The sequence below is a fragment of the Amaranthus tricolor genome, chromosome 5 (assembly GCF_026212465.1).
Source record: "Amaranthus tricolor cultivar Red isolate AtriRed21 chromosome 5, ASM2621246v1, whole genome shotgun sequence".
Classification (NCBI taxonomy): domain Eukaryota; kingdom Viridiplantae; phylum Streptophyta; class Magnoliopsida; order Caryophyllales; family Amaranthaceae; genus Amaranthus; species Amaranthus tricolor.
Genome location: NC_080051.1, coordinates 18348735 through 18371365, shown reverse-complemented (window position 1 = coordinate 18371365; position 22631 = coordinate 18348735). Strand labels below are relative to the sequence as shown.

At 33.8% G+C, this 22631-nt stretch overlaps 4 protein-coding genes across 6 annotated transcripts; 1 reads left to right on the top strand and 3 right to left on the bottom strand.

Annotated features, from left to right (window-relative positions):
- Positions 1-1208: 1208 nt before the first annotated feature.
- LOC130812521 (dirigent protein 10-like) lies at positions 1209-3423 on the bottom strand. The gene has a single exon (XM_057678013.1). It carries the CDS (start codon positions 2435-2437, stop codon positions 1319-1321), a length of 1119 nt encoding a protein of 372 aa, XP_057533996.1. The 5' UTR covers positions 2438-3423; the 3' UTR covers positions 1209-1318.
- LOC130812520 (pentatricopeptide repeat-containing protein At1g07740, mitochondrial) lies at positions 1209-4922 on the bottom strand. The gene is made up of 2 exons (XM_057678012.1): positions 3585-4922; positions 1209-2280 (listed from the first exon to the last, which is right to left on the bottom strand). The coding sequence occupies exons 1-2, from the start codon at positions 4920-4922 to the stop codon at positions 2260-2262; spliced, it is 1359 nt and encodes a 452-aa protein (XP_057533995.1). The 3' UTR covers positions 1209-2259.
- Positions 4923-4946: 24 nt separating this feature from the next.
- LOC130812522 (DNA repair protein RAD51 homolog 4) lies at positions 4947-12194 on the bottom strand. Of its 2 annotated transcripts, XM_057678015.1 has the most exons (10): positions 11970-12191; positions 11465-11544; positions 11059-11174; positions 10883-10964; positions 10602-10736; positions 8189-8302; positions 8017-8095; positions 6477-6547; positions 6201-6344; positions 4947-6085 (listed from the first exon to the last, which is right to left on the bottom strand). In XM_057678015.1, exons 1-10 carry the CDS (start codon positions 12055-12057, stop codon positions 6044-6046), a joined length of 951 nt encoding a protein of 316 aa, XP_057533998.1. In that variant the 5' UTR covers positions 12058-12191; the 3' UTR covers positions 4947-6043. The 2 variants fall into 2 exon arrangements, with proteins under 2 accessions (XP_057533998.1, XP_057533999.1); XM_057678016.1 differs by lacking the exon at positions 4947-6085 and having other exon boundaries at positions 6207-6344; positions 6413-6547; positions 11970-12194.
- Positions 12195-12915: 721 nt separating this feature from the next.
- Positions 12916-16301, top strand: LOC130812519 (uncharacterized). 2 transcript variants are annotated; one of them, XM_057678011.1, is made up of 2 exons: positions 12916-13441; positions 15640-16301. In XM_057678011.1, the coding sequence occupies exons 1-2, from the start codon at positions 13130-13132 to the stop codon at positions 15655-15657; spliced, it is 330 nt and encodes a 109-aa protein (XP_057533994.1). In that variant the 5' UTR covers positions 12916-13129; the 3' UTR covers positions 15658-16301. The 2 variants fall into 2 exon arrangements, with proteins under 2 accessions (XP_057533994.1, XP_057533993.1); XM_057678010.1 differs by having other exon boundaries at positions 15637-16301.
- Positions 16302-22631: the final 6330 nt, after the last annotated feature.

Sequence of the window (22631 nt, the reverse complement as noted above, 5' to 3'; positions counted from 1 at the left end):
AGTTAAACTTAAGCAACAGATAATTACCGTAATTTACTAGTAACAGTTTTTAATTTTTCATTTTTCATAAATTAGAATTGAGTCCACTCATATTAAGTCCTTCACGATGAGATGATCTTAATAAAGAATTGTTCAATTATATGAGACAAATTGAGATTAATTCTTTAATAGCGTTATAAGGCCGATAGGTATTTTTTGTAACAATTCTTCCCGGGAAGCCCACCAATGAAGATTAATTTTCATAATGGGTCAAGTCCAACCTCTTGACAGATCAATGGGCCTGGGCCTAGATCACATTTAAATGAAGTGAAGAAAATTTGAAATGAATAAGATTAATTATATAAAAAAAGCACCAAATAAGAACAAAATTAACTTATTTCCAAATATAAGCGCCTAAATCCCAAATTTAAGGTATGGGTCTGTTCGCACTTACTAACTACGAACAAGTGGTTTGATTCAAAAAAAAAGCCAAAGAAGCTGTTCGCACTTACCAACTGCGAACAGAGTTGTTGACTTTTTTTTTTGACCAAATCACCTGTTTTGAGTTAGTAAGTGCGAATAGATATGTCTCTAAATACAACAGCTTCTTTCAAAGTGCAAACAGAGGAGCCTGGTCAAACAGAGTCAACCTCCTGTTCGCAGTTAGTCGAGTTGATTCTGTTTGACCAGGTTTTCCACCGTTCGCAAGTGGGAACAACTCGGTTGACTTTTTTTGACGAATTTGCCTCTGCTGCGAACAGCGCTGAACCTGAGCTCTAGGGCTAGAATCGCTTACATTTGAAAATAAATTAATTTTGCTCTTATTTTGTGTTTTTTTTATAATTAATCTAATCTATTTCAAATTTTCTCAGATGAAAGCCTCCATTAAGCAAAGTAATAACACTACTTTACTCCCTGACATATACTTCCTCCGTTCCATAATTATTGCTACATTTGCATGGGTACGAAAATTAAGAAAAGTGATTGTCCTATACTGTAGCTGATTGTTTACTTTATAGAGTATAGTATTTTATTATTGTTAATTGAAAAAGAAAAAGAAAAAATAGGTTGTTAGGTTACTTTATAGAGTATAATATAGTATTTTATTAGAGTATAGAGTAGGATAAAAATAGGGGTAGGTAGAACTTTAAATGATTATTTTATTACTAAAAACGGAAATGTAGCAAGCAATATGAAATTGCGAAAAATAGAAAATGTAGCGAGTATTATGGAATGGAGGAAGTAATAATTTTCTTTAACACTCGAATTTTAATTCACACAGATTCCACATTACACTAGAAATCAGAAACCATAATAATAATTACACATTTTAAACTCACTAGTAAGTCAGAAAAACAGAGAACTCGAGCACCGTCTCAAGGCCGTCAGTCTCGTGTTGATTCACAGGAGGAAGTGTTTTAACAACAGCGAATCCCTTAGCATTAGTGTACTTCCCGGTTCCACCCATGACAGAAATAACAGATTCAGAAACTGCAGTCTGATGAATCCCAAAGAAGTTCAGACTGTCATGATATCCACCTTCTTGGAACATAGCAGTAAAGGCCAGAGTTTGCATCTTCCCATCTACGGAGCTGTAGACGTAGAAACCTTGAGCACGACCCAGCATACCGGAATTGAGTTCGTGCCCTTCGGTGAGCTCGTCATCAACAGCAATCATAGTCCCGAACATAAGCTGCTGCAGTGTATTCCCTGAAGAGAGCTGGGCACCATTCATGACAGGGAATCCATTCCCTCCGATGAAGTTGTTGCCATTGTTCTGCATGACATTAGGGTTTACACCACCAAGACCCATGAGGAACGGCATATTGTTGTTGTTGATGATTCCCGAGTTGTCGTTGTTTTGTGGGACACCGTTGTTTGTAGGAAGGACTGCACCGTTGGGCTTAGCAAACGGCACCTGACCACTAACAGCTGGGTTGGTAACAACACCGGTGATTGCTTTGGCTGTAGGGTTGGACCCTCCCAATATGTCGTGCATGAAAAAGACCAAATCAGGATGTGCACCATTTACTACAGCTCCAACACTGGCCCCACCAGCACCACCAGCGGCCCCCCCAGAGACGGCTCCAGCTCCTCCAGCAGCTCCTCCTGTGGTAGAAGCTCCGTTAGCAGCCCCACCTCCTGGGGCAGTTACTCCTCCTGGAACTCCACCTCCTGGAGCAGTGACACCAGCAGCAGCCCCACCTCCAGGGGCGGCTACTCCGCCAGTAGCCCCAACTCCTGCTGTAGTAGGTGGAGCATCATCAGCAACTGGTGCAGCTAATTCATCAATGACTCGAGCTGAGGTCACAAATGCAATGAGAAAGATTAGTGTAAGTTGGAAAATGTTGCTCTTTACCGAAAAAGCCATTGGTAGTTTTCGACCCGAAGCGTGTTTATGTAAGAGGTAGTTGGTTGGTTTTGTATTGATCAACTGATGAATCTGAAGGACAACCATTTGCGCTTATATATGCAGGCAAAAGTGAGCTAAACAAGAATAACAAGATGGAGTTGATGGAGGTGGAGTAGTTACTAGGCCTTTTAATCATCTCATGGTGTATTGGTTAGAACAAAAAAAACCTAAACCTCAAGATCTTTACAGGGGAATAGATTAAATGGGAGATTTCAGGTGCTAACTGCTAATGGCACAACTCATCCTCACATTAAAATATTCCACCTAGACTTCAGTCAGCTGTATTTGGATAAGCTACTATATTTTTTCATCGTAAAAAGTTGGCAATTAGCCCATCAAACTTGATTTACTTGAGCAAAGCCCATATTGTACTTATATTATATTAGTTACCCAGCCTAATATAATTTCCAATGAAACAGAATCCCAAGCCAACCCACTTTTCTTCTTTCTCTAAGCTGGGCCATAAACTCTATAATCCAGAATCAAAGTAAAGCACAATCAGTACTCAAGTACTTTAAGTCTAACAGGGATGTTTCCTCAATCACTTCCCACTTTGGAAAATTACAATTTCAAATTTTTCCCTTCGTTTAATTCGAAAGTAGGCTAGAGAACTACTACAAGCACGGGGAGATAATATTAATCCTTCCTATAGATGGTGAAAATAAAACCTCTATCACTAGAGTAAACGCTCAACCACAATGCTAACCCACAACTCTCTCTGCCCGTTAATCATAACTCCCTTTGTTCTCTTACGTTTGGCCATATATAGACAAATATTAATTAAAAACTACCAAAAGATGGACAAACAAAATAGAACGAGGGCCTACTTGTGACATTATCTTAACGTGACAGAAAATCTTAAAGATGTCGATTTCACAAATCCATCAAGAATACTTGTGCTATTTCTGTCTTCCCCTCATCACTTAAATACTTGATTCAAGAGTGCACTGAGAAACCCGATCATAACCATTAGTATTATGAGTAACGAGTAATGAGTAATGGGATGACTTTTAAAAGGCATCCTATGATCCATGTTGGGATGCCATGCTATAGATTATTTTCTTCATCAAGAGCTTAAGCATCTTAAAAATATCAGTCAACAAGTTTTTTATATTGTCATAGCATCAAAGCACACTAAATATGTCACAACTACAACTTTAAGCTAAGAATTAAAAGAGCATAGTTCACTCACTAGTTGATCAATGGTATCATTACTACCACAGAACTCCACAACTAGAGACTCCCATTTCCCGGGCAGCAATCTCACATTCCTCTTCTCCATCTCCTCCAAAACAAAGTAAGCATCATCCATCTTTCCGTTCTTAAGCAAACCTGTAACCAAACAATCAAAACTTTCAACACGAGGAAAATGGCGACTTGTAATCATAGCATGTAGGATACTTAAACCCCTCTCATACTCATCCACTCGACAAAATCCATCAACTAACATTCTATAAGTAGCTGCATTAGGCTCACACCCCTTAATTTGCATATCAACAAGAACTTTATAAGCCTCCTCAACTCTCCCTTCTTTACACAAAAAGTTCACCAATATATTATAAGTTACAACATCTGGTTTCAACCCTTTCTTCCTCATTTCAATGAGCAAAGACTTAGCTTCATCAAGCTTCCCTCTTCGCGCGAGATGAGTCATTAAAATCCCAAAATTGGAAACCTGTGGTTTGCAACCCCGATACTCCATATCAAACATCATCTTCTTAGCCTCATTATACTTCCCTAAAGAACAAAACCCTTCCATCAAAATCCCATAAGTAACAGCATTAGGATGCTTTCCTTTCTTAGTCATATCAATAAGCAACTTCATACCCTTACCAATCTCACCTTTCTTACACAAAAAACCAATCAAACTATTATAACTTACAACACTAGGTTGTACTTGTCTATCAAGCATTTCGTCAAACACTTTGATTGCATTCTCCAAATCACCCTTTACCAACCAGCCTTTCATCATTATGTTATAAGAAACCGAATTTAACCGAAAACCCAATTCTTTAGACCTCAAAAACATATCATTAGCATCAGAGAATCGGTCATTATCAATAAGGACATTAAGCAAAGTATTAAAAGACTGCAACTTTCTTTCACAATTAAATTTAGGCATTTCATTAAACAATTGAATAGCTTTATCAACTAGCTGACATTTTCCATAATGTTGCATCAAACCCATAAATAATGTTTCGTTACAACGAATTCCACGTTTTTTGATGAAATCAAGAAGTGGGTCAATGTGGTGAAAGTTTCGAGAACGAGCAAGTTTGTAAAGGAGAGATGAGTAAGAAGGGAAATCATGTTTGAACCCGATTTGAGTGTAATGGGTAAAAAGATCAAGAGCTTCATTTGAGTCATGAAGTTGCTTGAGATCAGTGAGAAATGGTATGGGTTTAGGTTTGAGTTTGCGTTTGTGCCGCTTGAAAGGTGGTTTTTGAGATTTGTAATTGGATGATGTTATGGTTCTGAATTGTGATTTGATGATTGTTTGTGGGATTTTGAAAGAATGAAGCTTGAACATGTTTTATTGCAAGGTTTAGATTGAATCCAAGGTTCAATATTATTGCAGTCTCAATGTTTGTTCATCCATGTAATTCATCATGTTCGGAACAAGCGGCGTGTAATTCGGAAAGAATGGAGAAAAGATATAGAGGAAGGTTAAGGTTATTCCATGGCAAAGAGATAAAACAATGGAGAATTCAACTCATCATATACCCGGCCGGTGAGAATCTAACCTGAAAAATATTGATCAGTTACATGCCAAATGCCAATATATAAAAATAAGATGAGACTTAAAAAATATATATACATGAGACAAATGTTTTATGTGAAGAGAAATAAGAATTGCAATTGTTGGATTAAATAATCGGTGAACAGATATATGAATGAACAATAAAAGAATACGTATATGAATAGTAACTTATGAATAAATTCTTAATTGATGATGGATTGTAGTGCTTGTCGGTGTAAGACTTGCTATAACCCCTTTTGTGAATGAATAAAAATATAATCGATCAATCGTAAATCTACTCAAAAGTATTCAGTTTATTGTTATATATATTATACTATTAATACATTATTATCAACACCAAATTGCTCCTAAAACTCAAAAGGTATAGATTTCTTTTCTTTCCATTATGGATGGATTATCGGTATAACGGTATTAATATCATAAGTATTAAGCAATGTTACTTTATAAACCATTTATTTTATAGTTGAGCACAATAAACTACTGTGTACAACAAATTTTGAGAAGGGAGAACCATTCTCAACGTAACCGTCAATGTATCCTTTGTTTCAACATTGAAGTAATAAAATGTTGCATTCAGCGCCCTTACATCCCTTATGTACCAAAATGCATTATCGAAAAGGATAAATCTGAGGGGCAGGGACAGGGCCTGTGCGGCTATGCCTGTTGTTGCTTTGAGGTCTCCTGGACAATTTCACTTGGAATACTACTCTGTCAAGACAGACTAAATCGGTGCTCCTTTGTGATTTACAGTAACAAGCTAAAGACAAGGAGAACATGTCGAGAATCTCACTGTTTTATACAAAGTGATAAAGTTGTCGCGTATGACTACTGGAGTAGGCAACTTCATAAGACGTTGTGGCCTTGGAATTCTAAAGATAAAAATATCTATGTTAACTGTTAGAAATCCTGAACTTCACTTGAGTACCAGCAGCCTGTGGGAGCAAAGCAAACTGACGATTATCGAGATGGCAAGTAAAGAGGTCATGATCAAATATTGTAGACAATGTGACAAATTTGGAAAGATATTATACAAGTGAAGGAGCATACCATGGATGGGTGTCTGATAACAGAAATTGTATTGCTCTCTCGATCACGAGAGAGGAGAAGCCTCACATGAGGGATGCTTTTCCAACTTTCTCCAAGAGCCGGTTTCGATGTACCACCTTCTCCGGCCACCATGTGATTTGTCACCTAAGCCAATGACTACATTTAGTACCACCGGAAGTAACAGTTAAAAGTTCCAACTGCCAAGTGCTTACATCTTTTTAGCGCCTATGTCAAAATTGCGGAGTTTTGAGAAAAAACTTGAGGCTTCTCACTCACCAGAACACAGACGTGGTATTCATGCGCAATCTTCTTTAGTAAACTTGCAGCCGAAATCATTAAAGCATGACCTACGAAAGAGTAAACAAATTAAAAAAAATTAGCAGTGTTGAGTCCAATATTGGGGGTGTTTGGTTTGGGGGAAATGCTTTTTTGAAAAACTGTATCCGCCGTTTTCATTGTTTGGTTTGACAATAGATGTAAAATGAAATTCAGAGGTTGAGACTTTCTTTTTCAAAGTTAGAAAGAAAATAAGTTCATTCCATTACCCCGTTTCCAACAAAATAGTTTTTCCGTCGAACCAAACAAAAGAAAACTAACATGGAAAGTAGTTTTCACAAAAACCCTTTTGCCACAATAAATATTTTCCTCGAAACCAAACACTTCCTGGTAGCCATGAATTTAATGACATTACTACTCTGATCCATTTAGTATGCCACTTCCGATTGTTTTTGTGAGAGCTTTTTCATCCAAGAGGGATAAAGGCAAAATCAAAAGGATGGATGTAGTATAGCCCTAAATCATACATCATCGGACATTACATTCCTCTTACTATAAATGGATATCCAGGTACGATTCTAACTAATGAGTGATATGAAGTATCTAATGATAAAGATCTGGAGAAGACCATAAACTTTATGGCAATGCTAATACCAACACTTCTATTGATCATTATTACCCTTGTAAAGGGTTTACGATGGAACTAAAAGAAACATTTAGCTTTATAGTCACTGTTTATTGAGCTATACGGGTACAATAGGCTACCACCATTTGAGATGATGGCCAAACACATGAACTCTAGTTGAAAAAATACTACTCCGACTAATGTTCATTGAATCCCACAGAAAAAAGGTACAGATAAATGACGCCTTGGGCAATGCCCAGGACCAAAAAATGGCAATCCTTCCTACTCGCCCTAGGAGTTCCATTTATTTTTGCATAATTTTTAAGAAAATGGCTTGTGACTTTTGAGCAGGAGAGGGATTGGTTTTTAATTGAATTTGATAGGACATTTGAGTTGACTCAACTACGTAAAAAAGAAAATTTATCCAAAATAGACATGAAGCATTTAAGCTAACTTAAACAAATACGAAAATGGGATTCATAAGCTAAATAGAAGGGAGTAATGTATTAAGTGTTATATGATCACCTACATAAAGGGTTTATGATGGAAAAATAAGAATTATTTAGCTTCAAATATCACACTAATAGTTTTTGAGTTATACAAGGTGCACATTAGGCTTTTGAGTCTTAACATTTGAATGTATAGAAAACAGACAAAATATAATCCATCAAAAACTAAGGTTAAGTTCATTGACGTCGATGATGGTACCAAAAACAAAAACTCAATATCAACAATCAAATTGAAGCAATTAAATGAACAAAAGAAGCTTATTTGCCTTAGTTTAGAACCAACCATTTTAACCTTAGCAAATAGATTCGCAGAAATCTTACAAGGCAACATCTTAAAAATAGAAGTAGAAACATAATAGAATGCAAGGAATGCTGAAAACTGAATTTGCATAGAAAAAAATCTTACTGTAAGGACCATTGCCTCCAAGAAGGGGGATGATGAGAGATGAAAAAGAGTCTACGATGAGCAACCGAACAGAACAAATCTAACAAAAGATACAGAGGTCCACAACATAAACACCATATAAGACATCTCATAGTATTCAGTGTTCCATAAGCAAAGGTTGACAGAAACAAACCTGATTTTTCAATTTCATTTCTAGTTGATGTAGCACATCAAACAATGAGAAGATATCAAATGCTGAATAGCACAATATTTTCATCATTATAACATCAAGAGCTTCAATATTTCCCTAAAGCAAAATGACAAAAAAAATAAATCGAAGACTTCAAACCAAAGAATATACAGCTGTAAAAAAATTAATCAAAAGTAGAGGGCACTCTTAGAATTAACTAATGAGAAAAGTGACAAAGTACATAACTTCACAGCATCCTAAGGCAACAAATTTTAGAGTAGCAAAGAGAATGGACATAGCTTGCTAACGAGACAAACCATTTTAATTTGAAGTCATACTTGGAATATAAGTGTGTTCTCAATTCAGAGAGTCCATCAATAGAGTGAGATAACCAAAGATGTCCAAGGTTAAGGACTAAGGAAGACACTAAGCATTAGTAGACTAGAAGAAATATGTAAAGTGGACATAAGGGGGGGAAAGTAGCCATTTTAGCAGGCAATGCAGTAGCAAACAATTGTCAGTTTCCTATGGTTTTACAAGCTAAAAATATCGAAGACTCAAGAATTTTCTCCCGGTCAACAAATTTATTGCAAACTTACGATATTACGATTTGAATTACATATATATTTTCTGATATATGTCATGCATTCTTTGGGAGTTTAAATCACATTTTAACGCCAAAAAAGATATATGCTAGTTTTCGGAATAGTGTCAAAGTAATAACAGAGTTCTGGCCCCCTATGCAAAGATATTTAAATAAATTTATTACGAATTCAAGAATGAACGAAAAGATAAAAGAGCTTGTTCAAAAAAGTAGCAAATATGTGGATCACTGGAAGCTCCATTTGGCACTTGGACGGTCCTATGAGGGAAATTTCAAAAAAACTTCTCAAACCGGGAGTCGTATGAGGCACAGTCCAAAGTATTGCCTGTATCATCATATCATGACCATATTGCAAGGTTTTTGATCTTACGCGACAAAAATATAGGTCGATACAACCCCAAAACCATCAAGCCGTTTTGCTACCATTGATTCGATCATATGCGAAATCACATTTTTGTACTATGGTATGACCGTATGAGGTGTGCCTCATGATTTAGTGGTCTTGGATGTCTGTTTTTCATTCAGAAACATGTGAAATTCTTTTTACTCGGTTAAGGTACTACAAAAAGAAGTTGATATTTAATCATTGATGTCGATTCCCAAGTGGTTAATGGAGAAAAACTGTTAATTCCTCGGCAAATATGTCTATGCTAATTCTGTTCATCTCCATCTTGGCCCAAAAATATGTTTGAAATTGCTAAAAAGGTTATGACATATCCTCATATTCATGTTAGAAATCATTTATGAAAGAATTCCAAAATTTTGTCCTAAAAAGAATGGTTTAAGTGTCATATCCATGTCTAAGCGACAAGAATGTGACATGGGTACTCGAGCTTTAATAACAAGATTATGAGCAGCACTGAGGCTAACATCAAGAGATGACTTGTCAGAGATTATTTTAGAAAATAAGAAAAGACGAATAAAATATTAAATCAAGGCAAAAATATCTAGCTAAGGTTAAAATACTCTAGAATGTCGTGAAAAGCATGGGGAAATTTTAGAAAAAGTATGATGTGGCAACATTTGGAAAATACAATAATATTATGGGCATATGGCAAAGTAGAAAAGACAAATTGTGAAATTCATCGCTATAAATGGGAGAACATAAAGGGCAATCGCCAATATGTTCAAGTACAATATGAGCAAGGATTTCAAGAGGAACAGTGGGAGAACAACATGAATGTTTTCACCAAAAGAGAGAATGCGTGAACCACATGAAAGTTGTCACCCAGTAGAAGAGTGTGTTGTCAATTGTCATGAACTCAGACCACCAAACACTTACATAAAAACACATTGAGATTAGTTGAGGTGAAACAAGAGTTCATTTTAGTTGATGAGTGTGACAAATCTAATATAATATAGTTTGGACCCACTAGATTTTTATACATGAGTTAAAATTTTTACACATTCGCAACAAGTATCCCACCAAAAATATTATTGTACATTTGCTTTTGTATTCAAATATTAATAATTTATAAAATCTAATATGATATAGTTTCGACCCACTAGACTCCGTATGAGCCCATATTTTTATCATAATGTTCATGAGTAATACAAAGCATATCAATATAATGTACTAAGAGACTAGAGCCATCAAGACCTACTACAATGATCCAGATCAGGAAATAATAAGGAATTGGCAATGTTTTCCAATACTCGGAAATGAATTTTGCAATCACCCACAAGTAGCAGTAGGCTTTGATTGGATTGATAAATTTCCCAAAAACTTTTCCTCCTAAATTAAGTAATGTATGCAGAAACAAAGAAAACCACACAAGTATTGGAAATTCATAAAAAGAAGGAAAATGAAACCTGTTTTGGAGCAAAAGAAGAATCTTGGTTTACAAAATGTGCAATCCGTTGAGCAGAAAAGGAGTTCCCAGAGTCTATAAATACAACACAACCTGCATAACCCTTTGCAACACTTGCAGCAGCTAGGAGACAAACCTAAAACATTTGAAACCAATTTTAAACAATACAGGACATCCACACATGTGAATACAGCAATTGTACTCCCATCCAAATCTCTGTGCAATTGCATAAGTATATAACAAACAAATTGAGAGACAGAAGCAGAAGCCGCCAGTATTCACCTGTGTTTTACCCGAGCATGACTGTCCAACTAGTTCTGTAATAAAACCTTCTCTAAAGGCCCCATAAAGAATAGGATCATCCCTAATCCAAACCGACTGAAACAAAGTTAGACTCCCAAAAGCAGCATGATTCTCACTAAACAATGAAATAAAGAGTGTTCAAGCTCAATTCATACTCCTCAAAAGCAACAGCGAACGTATGCTTATTTTGCTGAGCATCTTTCAATAACTCCACGCCATTCAACCATGGTTTATGAAGACCATTGACAACCGAAAGAAGTTGATCAATTCCCTAGATAGCCACATTAAATCCTGTTATAAACTTGCACAATACAAGCATCATAATAAATGCGTATATGCTCATTTCATGTTATCTCAAACTCTTCATTTCACCTAATGTATCCTCAATACTTAAAAATGAGTATGAAATGTGACAAATGAACAGCCAAAATTCATTGATTTTTCTATAAGACAGTAACTCTGGACATTTGACACTTATCAATGTTCAATAAATACATGAGTTCGAGTAACATAGAGCTCATTAATTCTTTTTCTATGATTATTACTTGAAGAAATATAAACCTGTATCAATCTCTCTGAATATGGTTGCTTTTCAGCAAAGGAAATCAAAGCATTGAGATCATGAATTAAGAAATCTTCCACTGAAGAAAAAATGAAGGTTAAATGTCAAATATCAGGGTTTTAAAATTTAAATTAGACCTATGCAACATAAATCCTCATTTTCCTCCTATTTTAAATTTAAACGCATTCTCAATTAATTTAGGAGATAAGTATCTAATTACACCAAAAACCAGATTATAACAAGTTTAACATGAATTACAACAACTACAAAAACAAAACTTCTAAACCCAGAAATGTTTACTGAGACAAAGTTTACAACTTTTTTGAGAATCCCAAAAATCGAACAATCCCAAGTAGGGTAGGATTCAGGAAAAAAAAGGGCAAATAATTGAATTAGGGTTTATTTTCATTGTAAAGTTTGAGGGTTTATAAGCAAATTAGTATTAGTAGTAGAAATTAAGAACTGAATTAGAGATATTGATGAGAAAAGGAAGATGAGGATTACCAGTAAAAATGCCACGGGACCCACAAAACTCCTGGAAGATGGAATCAATCAGAGGATATTCGTCCTCCATTGATTTAAGCAAACCCATTTCTGATGAGAATGTCCGTGAATTAGGAGTGAATAATTCATTAATTGCACAAGTTATTTTGGAGGGAAAGAGAGGTAATACGTATTACATACAATACTTTATGTAATGGGCTAATGGCTTTGCCCTTCCGAGCCTCGAGTGGTTACACACTTACACTAATACACTTCCAAGTTGAGTTACTCTTGTAACATATTGTCTTTTTGGTGAGACAAATTTAATATACTTTATAGCCGATACTAACATGCAAATAGAAGCAATCCTTTTGCTTGTCATATTCAGGATGAATATAAAGTTATCGTAGATCTATTAAGAAAGAAATTTACACATCAGTTGCTAATAAAAATAAGCAAAAATAATACAACATGCAATGTAAAGAAATAACTTTGTAGTATATAGTGATTCAAATATATTATTATCCTTTAATAACTTTAACTAGGGATGGCAAAATGGGCGAACATGTATAATATGTTCTCCTTCATTCTCATACACATCTAAAATTTTTATATTCACAACCTATCTACCACTAATGTCTGGTACAATCTTTAAACCTTCACCTATCCACCTGTTTATACATTTAAACTCATCTTTACCTACTATGATCAACTATATATACCTATAATGGATATATCCACCTTATACTCGCTTGGCATTTACTTCAAATCCACATTATAGTCCATGTGTTAAAAGAATAATAACCTGAAATCTATGATTAAAAAAATACAATTATTATGTAAAAATATCTAAAGAATTATCTAGACGAACTACACCTAGAAAGATCTAGTAATTAGTTAGCACAAGTCCCCACCGACTTAAGCGCACTATAAATAGCACTAGTTTGCCATTGTAAAAATAATAACCAAATAATAAGAGATCTACATCAAGTTTATTCTCATACTTCCTACTCTTTAAATAATCACTTTTCCACTTTCACATATATATTTTAAACCAAAATTGGTATCAAGAGCCCACCATTAAATATACACTACATAAATCATCCCAATCTAACTAATTAATACAAATTCTAAATCCCATACTTAAAATTTCCATTACTTAAATTGAACTCCAATATATAATGGCATCATCAACATCAAACTCTTCATTTAATTATGCCGCAAATGATTGGGTATTAATATTTAACGACGAAAGCTATGATTATTGGAGCATCGGAATGAAGACCTTGTTAGTATCAGAAGATGCTAATGAATTAATAACTTGGGATGATGATAAAAAGAAAGATTACTTGGAGAATCAAAACAGAGATAGTGGAGCTCTCTCATACCTCCATAAAAGAGTTTATGGGACCATCTCTCCGAGGATTATGGCCGCCACAACAGCTAAGGATGTCTGGACGATATTACAAACTGAGTTTAAGGGCTCCAACAAGGTAATCACCATCTACCTTCAATCCTTATGGCTTTATAATGTCGGAAGGAGAAACAATTCAATCTTTTTTCAGTCATGCCTCTATAATTGTAAAGCAAATACGTAGTTACGAAAACACAATTGAAGATAAAAAAAAATAATACAATAATATATTAAGAAGCCTCCGGCAAAATATGATCATATAGTGGTTGCTATTAAAAAGTCCAAAAATTTATCAGAATTAACTTTACTTGAATTAATAGGCTCTCTTTAAGCGCATGCAGAAAATATGCATAGATTTCCCCAGCAACCACTTGAACAAGCTTTACAAGTTAAATTAAAATTTTCTAATACCGGAGAAAGTAAAAATCAAAATAGCTACGGTAAAAATTTTCAAACAAAAAAAAAAGGGATTATTTAATAATCATGGCAAGGGGAGAGAATTTTATAAAAATAAAAATGATGAAGATAATAACCAATCTGACCCATATTGTACTTTATGGAAGAAAAATTACCATGATACAAATGACTATCGGTACAAATGTAAAAGATAAAGTTAATTTTATGAAAAAAACGATCCAAGTGATCAATTATTTACTCTTCTCTAAACAGTCACCAAGAGGTTTCTGATATATTTGATATATTGTATTTAGATAGTAGTTGGTCCAACAACATGGCTGACAATAAAAATTCATTTGTTAGTCTAAATGAAAACATAAAATCTCAAATTACTCTTGCTGACGGAAGATGTCAAGATGTGGAAGGAAAGGGGATAATTGCTGTCAAAACAAAAGATGGCTTATCAATATTTATAAATGATGTTCTTTATGTCCTCGGTCTTCCAAAAAATTTATTAAGTATGGGCCAGCTAATATGGAACAATTATATGATAAAATTTGATGACAATAATTGTTTTATACTCCCTCTTATTTATTGATTTAAAGATATTTTCTTATTAGGTCAATTTATTAATTATGTCCAATTTTTATTTTTGTTATTTTTTTACCCTTTTACCCTTCCTACAACAATACAACAACACATAAATACTAATACCTTTATGAAAAAAGTGATTTTTTCACCCACTTTTAAGTGGTCTCCTACCCCTCTTAATTTTTGGTGCAAAAGGGAAATGTCCCTAAATCAATAAACAGGAGGGAGTATATGATAAGAAAATATGATCAACTAGTTGTTTCAGTTAACATGGCTCAAAATAAAATATTTCCATTAACAATGCCACGTGAAAGAAAATTTACTCTTAATTGTAAAATTGATGATTCAAAATTGTGGCATGACACTTAACTATAAGAGTTTACAACTTTTAAAACCAAAAGAAATGGTGATTGGACTTCCATACATAAATATAGAAAGAAAAATATGTGAGGGATGCATTTTTGGGAAAATGCATAGATTGCCATCTAAAACTTCATGGAAGGCCAAAGTCCCTCTAGAACTTGGGTATATTTTCTTGGGCCAAATTGATTATTATCTTCATCATTTTTATTTTCTTGAGAAAAAATTAGAAGCTTTTATTATTTGTCGATGATTTTACCCGTGTGATTTGGGTATATTTTCTTGAGAAAAAAACAGAAGCTTTTATAATTTAAAGCCCTCATAGAAAATCAATGTGGGCATTCTATAAAAACATAAGAACCGACGGTGGGGGAGAATTTACCAGTAAAAAATTTCATAATTTCTGTAAAAATATAGAATAAAAAGAGAATTAACAGTCAGACACACACCTCAATAAAATAGGGTGGCAAAAAGAAAAACAGAATAATTGTAGAAATGGCCCGAAGCATCATGGAGGGCAAAAATCTGCCTAAGTATTTGTGGGCAGAAGATGTAGCCACAATTGTATACATTCTTAAAAGATCACCCACAAAAGTCGTTTGGGATATGACAACCTATGAGGCTTGGTTCAAAAGAAAGCCTAACATTGAATTCCGTAACACCTCAAGATTTAATTAATATTTTAATAACTTTTGGGTATTTTATGATTATATAATATCAACATAGCTGAAAATATAAAAATATATCCTATAATGGTAGTTGATGGTTTATAGTAATGCGACAATGTCATTTGAATATAAGGGATGCGACAATGAAATCTTAACACATATACACAATAATATCATATGAATGTAGAAATTAGTAGTTGATGGTATTTTGATTGAAGACACCCTTTGATGAACAATTCGAGTATTCATGATTCTTCAGCAGCAGCAGCTCAGCATTTGACCACCATCTGCATTCATTAGCAACAATCAGGCGATCAGAAACCATCAGTTTGACAAAAAACAGAAGTATGTACTGATTTTTGTTTGAATTATCCCCAATAAATCTAATACATAAATTTATATTAATACATGATCATCATGCCCAATAAATCATCGATCAAAACCAAATCTAATACATGAATTCATATTAATACATGCATTCAAATATTAATCCTAATCCTAATCAAAACCAAATCTAATACATGATCAAAACTCACAAAAGTTCATAAGCACCTCAAAGAAACCTTAATCTTTTGTCTACCTAAACTTCATGCAACATTCAAGAAAACCTGCCAAAACAATAAGAAAACAACATAAGAATCTTTCTTTGAATAATGAATGTAAATTAAAAATTAGAAGAATTCAATTATATCACCCAAAATCAGAGGGTTTTGATTTTGGTTTCTTTGAAAAAGTTGAGAAGCAATGGTGATCAAGAATTAGAATTGGTTTAGTGCATTATATAAGCAACCTACATGCAAAAACACAATAGAAAAAGGCAACCTACATGCAATCTACCACATGTGTGTAACACCAAAGATGAAGTGCAAGATGATAAACAAAAACACTATTTATTTTCAAAATGTGAATAGTGCAGAAGCCTTACACTCTTTATATATATATATATATATATATATATATATATATATATATATATATATATATATATATATATATATATATATTATTTATTTAATTGTACGTTTATTGTATTGTTCCAAATAGTGAATTTATATTAATTACTACATTTCATTAGAAATGTTATAATTTGCTAAAAATAATATGTAATTGAATATTTCTTTGAAATGGTGAAAGAATTAGAGTTATTTTGATTTATCTCTATAGTTAAGACTAATGGGCTAATTGAATTTATATCAATTAAAAAGCCCTATAGCTTTAACTTTTCAAATAATTTTTTAAGAAAAAAATAATATTAAATAATTCAATCTTTTACCCATTCGTTATGAATAATTTCACATTTGATAAAATCAACTTTTGCCTTTAGTTTGCTATTAGCATATCCAATTAGTATACTGACAGCAAATTAAGGGCAAATGTAGGTTTATTGAAAAATAATTTAAAGTTGGAATTATTTATAGCGAATAGGTAAAAAGTTGGATTATTAATATCAAATTTTCTTATTTTATAGGATATAATATTTATAGTAGATAATAAGAGACAAACCATTAGTTATTTTAGTGTCACATTAAAAAATAAAGAGTAAAATATTAATATACTTCGTCCCTTTCTTTTTTATCTTTCCATTTCGAACTTGGAAAAGATTAAAATAAATATAAGAGAAAATTCTATAAAACTACCTATTTTATACCTGATTTTGAAAAAAACTACCTTATCTAATTTTTTTTCCAAAAAACTACCTTATGTAATACTTATCTTTGCAAAAGAGTACCATTTGACGGATTCGAATGTTTGACCGTCAATACTAACGTTTGACTTTCACGTGTGAAGCACGTGCCCCTTTTATAACCAGCCCTTCCTTCATTTCAGAAATTCAATGCCATTTTCTCGTTTTGCTGCTTCGAAAAAAGCCCTAATTTTTCCCCTTCCTCTTCAAAATCCCCTAAATTACTCCCCTTATTCTTCAAAAAACCCTAAGTTATTCTCGTTTTCCTTCGAAAAACCTTAAATTTTTGCTAGTAATTAGTAATGTCATCTTCTTCTTCAACCCAAAACTCAAAACCTGAAAACTGTGGGTGTGGAGTTCCCTTTGCAATGAGGGTTTCATGGACCAAGGAAAATCCAGGAAGAAGGTTTAAGAGTTGCGTTTTTTATGATCCTGATACAAATTGGAGGGGATGCAAAAGGTTTAAATGGGTTGATCAACCTGAAATGGCTGTTTGGCAAAGAGAAGTCACGAACAAGCTTGTGGAGGAGAAGCGACAATTGGCAACCGAAATCAAGATCTTGACATCAAGGGTTTGTTGCTTGGAACATGAAAAGGAACAAGCAATTTCAGAAATTAAATGGATTAAGAAGAAATGGATGAATGAGAAGAAGCATGAAAATCAGTTTACAAGCTTTGCATTAGGGTTTTTCGTTTGTTTTTTGTTAGTGTTTGTTGTATTAATCAAGGCTATTATTTGAAGTTTAGGACCTATTTAAGAATAATTGTAACAGTGATTTGGGTATTGTAAATTGATCATGATCATTGAATGAATTAAGCTTTTATTTTTTCAATTTAATTTCTTTTGCAGGAACTGTAAATACACTTTTGTTAATGTAATGTGGGTTGTGTTTGCTGTTTGTTGTGTTGCTGTGTTTGTTTGTTTGCTGTGTGTTTGCTGTTTGGTGTGTGTTTGCTGTGTATGGTTAATGCAATGTGGGTTGTTGTGGTTGCTGTGTGTTTGATGTTTTTGGTGTGTTTGGTGTTTGCTGTTTGATGTGTACCTATTCTATGATGTTTTCAACTTGCTGTTTGGCTCAGTAGCAATGTACATTAGATGAACATGCCATTTCAGCCATTCAACATTCAGCTCTAATGTTTGTGGTGTTTGTGTTTGGTGTTTGCTGTGTTTACTTAACCTTTTCAATCATTCAGCAAGTTGCTGTCATGCTCAACACAATCACACTTCCTTAAACAAAATGATCTTAAACATGATCTGAACATGATGAACATTGATCTGAAAACTGGTTTGAACATTGATTCAACACAATCAGTTCAGCACAGCACATATTACTTATCAATTGCTCTGAACATTGATCTGCAAATTGCTTTGATACACACATATAGCAAATACAGCATATACAACAAATACAGCAAATACAGCAAATACTGATGAAACATTCATTAGCCATTTGAATCAACTCATTCTTACTAAATGAACTCTGATCTGAACACAGTTCAACAGCTATTTGAAGAATGTTAGGCTACTTCTCAAAAGCCAGTGAAGTACATGCTTGTTGATCCACAATATATGTCTTACATGCTTGTTCAAAACAGTACAAAATATTTGTCTTACATTAATTCATCACATTAAATTCAAAGAAACAAATTACATTCTCAATTCAAATACAGCTCTATATTTGACTTTGTTGATCCACTATACATGAAGTAGATGCTGTTGGTGTTTGCGTTTGTTGACTGCTGGAGCAAGAAGTTCCCATTTTAGGCCTTCCACCCTTTGATTTCGTCCCTGTTGGATGTGCTTTGGCTGGATTCTTACATCTTTTTTTGTTGTGGCCTAAGTCACCACAATTACCACATCTTCGTTCCTTGAATTCTCGAACAACAGTTAAAGGCTTGTTACCTCCTTTGCCTTCATCATTTTCCTTTTTTCTTTTCCTCATTTTAGGCCTTCCAGGCATCTTTCGAAATGGTGGAGGAAGAGGTTTGGCTAAACTGGTTGTCGGCCACATTTCGCGTCCCAGCATACCATAAAACTTGGGAGCATACGTCTTTGCATACGTTTCTACAAGATACGCCTCATGGACAAATTCACTGGCTTCTAATTTTCTAACACAAATACAAGCCATGGCATGTTTGCAAGGGATCCCAAGAAGATTCCAACTTCCACAAAGGCATGTCTTATTGGTCAAGTTCACAACGTAACTTTTTTCATCATCATCCACCTCAAACTCAGACACATCCACTGGGATTACCCTCAAACCATATATTTCCTTTGAATTTATTTCAATCATTTTGGAGATAGCTGGCATCAACACACCTCTAAAGTTACCCAACCCTTCTCTTTTGGCCGCACTCCTTTGCATCACATATCTCCTAATCCACTCCATAAGAGAAATAATGGGCTTCCCCCTAGCTTCTACTAACACATTATTAAATGACTCACAACAATTATTTAACAACATCCCAGACTTACTCCTAATAGGAAAAGCATGCCTAGACCAGTGTTTAGCAGGAATAGCAGCTAGATATTCATATGCTTGAACAGAAATATTCTTTATTTCATTCATTTCTCTATCAAAATGAAACTGTAAAAGGTAATTATTACTAATTGGTTCGACATTACATTCACATATTTAATTGTGTACTTGAACTATTTAACAATATCCATACCTTGTTGTAAGCTCTTGCTGCTTTCCAAAAGTGAAGCTTGTACAACTCTCCAGGGAACTTGATCTTGAAGTTAGCCCATATATGCCTACAGCAGAACCTAATTTCGGCTTCAGGAACCACTGCGTTCAAAGCTTCAATCAAACCCTACATTGTCAACACATTAGTATTAGGGTTAGAATATTAGTTACAATTCAAACAAATTATTGAAACCAAGTAATTACGATCATACCTTTTGCCTATCGCTCATGAACGTAAAATCTTCACATCCTGCTTGTACCCAACTACTTGATGAACTAACCGACTTTAGGTCTTCTACAAGCAGATTTAGAAACCAAGTCCAAGTTTATACGTTTTCTGTTTCGACGACAGCCCATGCAACGGGGAAGATGTTATTGTTCCCATCCTTACCTACAGCGGTAAGCAAAACCCCAGGGAATTGTCCCTTCAGATGTGCCCCATCAACACATATAATAGGCCTACAGCCAGCAACAAAACCCTCCTTACATGTTGGCAAACATATGTACATCCTTTGAAACAAGGGTGGAGGTGTGTCTATTCCGATGCATTTCACGATTGCAGTGCTTCCAGGGTTAAACCTCCTTATTGCTTCCGCATAATCCCACACCCTGCTATACTCTTCACTAGCATCACCAACTAACATTTTCTTTGCAATTCTTTTAGCCATGTAACACTTAGAGTACTTCACTTCACAACCTAACTCCCTGTTTACCCGTTTCTTAAATGCTTTTAATTCCCAATTTAGATTTTCCCTCCAATCCTGTATGTATTTCTCAGCTAAATACAAAGCAGTGACTTTGTTATTTTGGTGTTGGTGACCACAAGTGTGCTCCGGAATATAACTCCTTATTTGAAGTGTCTCCTCATCTTTCAACTTCACAGCATGAACCTTAAAACAACACTTCTTATCCTTCCCACAAACACAGTTCACAATTCTAGCTTTCGATTTCACGCAATCGCATCTATTGTAGCAATACACAGTTATCCTATTTCTACCATTATGCAGGTAATAATAATTGTAACCACATTCAATAGCATGGTACCTTAACGCTTTTCTAAAGACATATATAGAAGGAAACTTAAGGCCTAAAGACAAATTGATCTTACCCTTAAAATCAACCTCAGGATTGAATGTAGGATAGCTTACTAGACCTTCATCATCAACATTCAATGCACCCAAATCAACATCATCATACTCCAGTTCATCATCATTAACATATATGTCTCTATTGTTTTCCTCATCAACCTCCTTATCTACTAACAATTTAATTTCATCATCACCTATAAACACATCATCGAGACCATAAACTACATTTTCTGCAAATAAATCAGAATCATGCTCATATTCATCCTCATGACCGCAACTGTAATCATCATCACTGCTATCCTCAAAATCAGAAAGTTGTTGCTGTATGGTTAAACCTCTCTCAATTGGTGTAAGGTTTAGGGTTGAAATAGCATCTGAGTTATTTGTTTTAGATCTAGGGTTAGCACTTAAACATTCTTTATAACACGTATATGTGTTTGGTGGTCCCATTTCCCCAACATCGACAACTGTATTTGCTCTTTCCAGGTCATCCACAGCCTCATGTGCCACATCATTTCTTTCAAGCTCCACCTCATCTGTCCTAACATTGACCAACTCAGAATGCTGCATTTTCGAAGAACTTCCTTTTTTCCAGATTTTCAATTTCTTCATGTTACTGATTTATCTAATTTTAGGAACCATTATACATTATTCTCACACAACAATAATCAATTAACAAATTACAAGATAAAAAGACGAAATTAAATCCGAAAATAACAACAGCCAAAGGAAGAAGGGATCGAAATTAAAGACAAAATAAAATACAATAATAAAGAAAAAAAACTTAATTGAGTAGTACTACATACCTCTAAAGTGAAGATGCTTCAGCTGGAAGATGTTTCAAGGAAGAAGGGAGGCAATTGAAGAACTTTGAGAACCGGTTTTTTGGAAGAAGAAGAGGACAGGTATGGATCTATGAAGAGCAGCAGCGAAGAACGAAGAAGAACAGTACTGAATTGAAAGCAGCAATGAAGAAATTTCAAATATTAATGGGTCACGTGCGTCCCACGTGAGAGTCAAACGTCAATTTAAACGGTCAAACTCTCATTTCCGTTAAGAAGTAGCGTTTTGCAAACAAAAGCATTACATAAGGTAGTTTTTTGCAAAAAAAATTAGAAAAGGTAGTTTTTTGCAAATTCCTGTATAGAATAGGTAGTTTTTTAGAATTTTCTCTAAATATAATTACACATTAGATAATACAAGAGATGAGTAAAATAATGTAAAAAAAAAAAAGATCTTATTGATTAAAGTTTAAGTGTAATAATATCATTATTTTATTGTCTATATATAAAGTTAATTTCTATAGATTATAGTGTAAGTATAATAATTTCCTTGAATTGTATTAGTTACTAAATAGAATGATTTCAAATGAGAACATTTTGAAATTTTCAAATGGGGAATATAAGAACAAAAGAGAGTGAAAAGTGTAAATAACTTTTAACATTTATTCTCAAATTATATGTATATGGAAAATAATAATAAAACTTAAATTAAGTTATATATATATATATATATATATATATATATATATGTATATATATATATATAGAATAATCTCATGCAATGCATGGAGTGTTAATACAAGATACATAATTTATAGTTTTTTCAAAATAGTTTAAGTATATTTTATTGGTATATAATTTGAAAATTTCCAATTATATGATGTAATAATCTATTAACTGATTAATGACTGCATGATTGCATAAATAATCATTGAAAATTTTCCAATTTTAAATTAATATTTTAAAATTCAAATTTTTATGGCAATCTGATTTAATTTCATAGTCTTGAC

Coding starts and splice junctions, on each gene's coding strand:
- LOC130812521 (XM_057678013.1), bottom strand. CDS start 2,437: ATGGTTGTCCTTCAGATTCATCAGTTGATCAATACAAAACCAACCAAC.
- LOC130812520 (XM_057678012.1), bottom strand. CDS start 4,922: ATGTTCAAGCTTCATTCTTTCAAAATCCCACAAACAATCATCAAATCA. Junction 2,281..3,584: donor ATGATACCATTGATCAACTA/GTGAGTGAACTA, acceptor TTGTGACCTCAG/CTCGAGTCATTGATGAATTA.
- LOC130812522 (XM_057678015.1), bottom strand. CDS start 12,057: ATGGGTTTGCTTAAATCAATGGAGGACGAATATCCTCTGATTGATTCC. Junction 11,545..11,969: donor GTCCCGTGGCATTTTTACTG/GTAATCCTCATC, acceptor TTTTTTCTTCAG/TGGAAGATTTCTTAATTCAT. Junction 11,175..11,464: donor ATTCAGAGAGATTGATACAG/GTTTATATTTCT, acceptor GTGGCTATCTAG/GGAATTGATCAACTTCTTTC.
- LOC130812519 (XM_057678010.1), top strand. CDS start 13,130: ATGGCATCATCAACATCAAACTCTTCATTTAATTATGCCGCAAATGAT. Junction 13,442..15,636: donor AGTTTAAGGGCTCCAACAAG/GTAATCACCATC, acceptor ATGATTCTTCAG/CAGCAGCAGCTCAGCATTTG.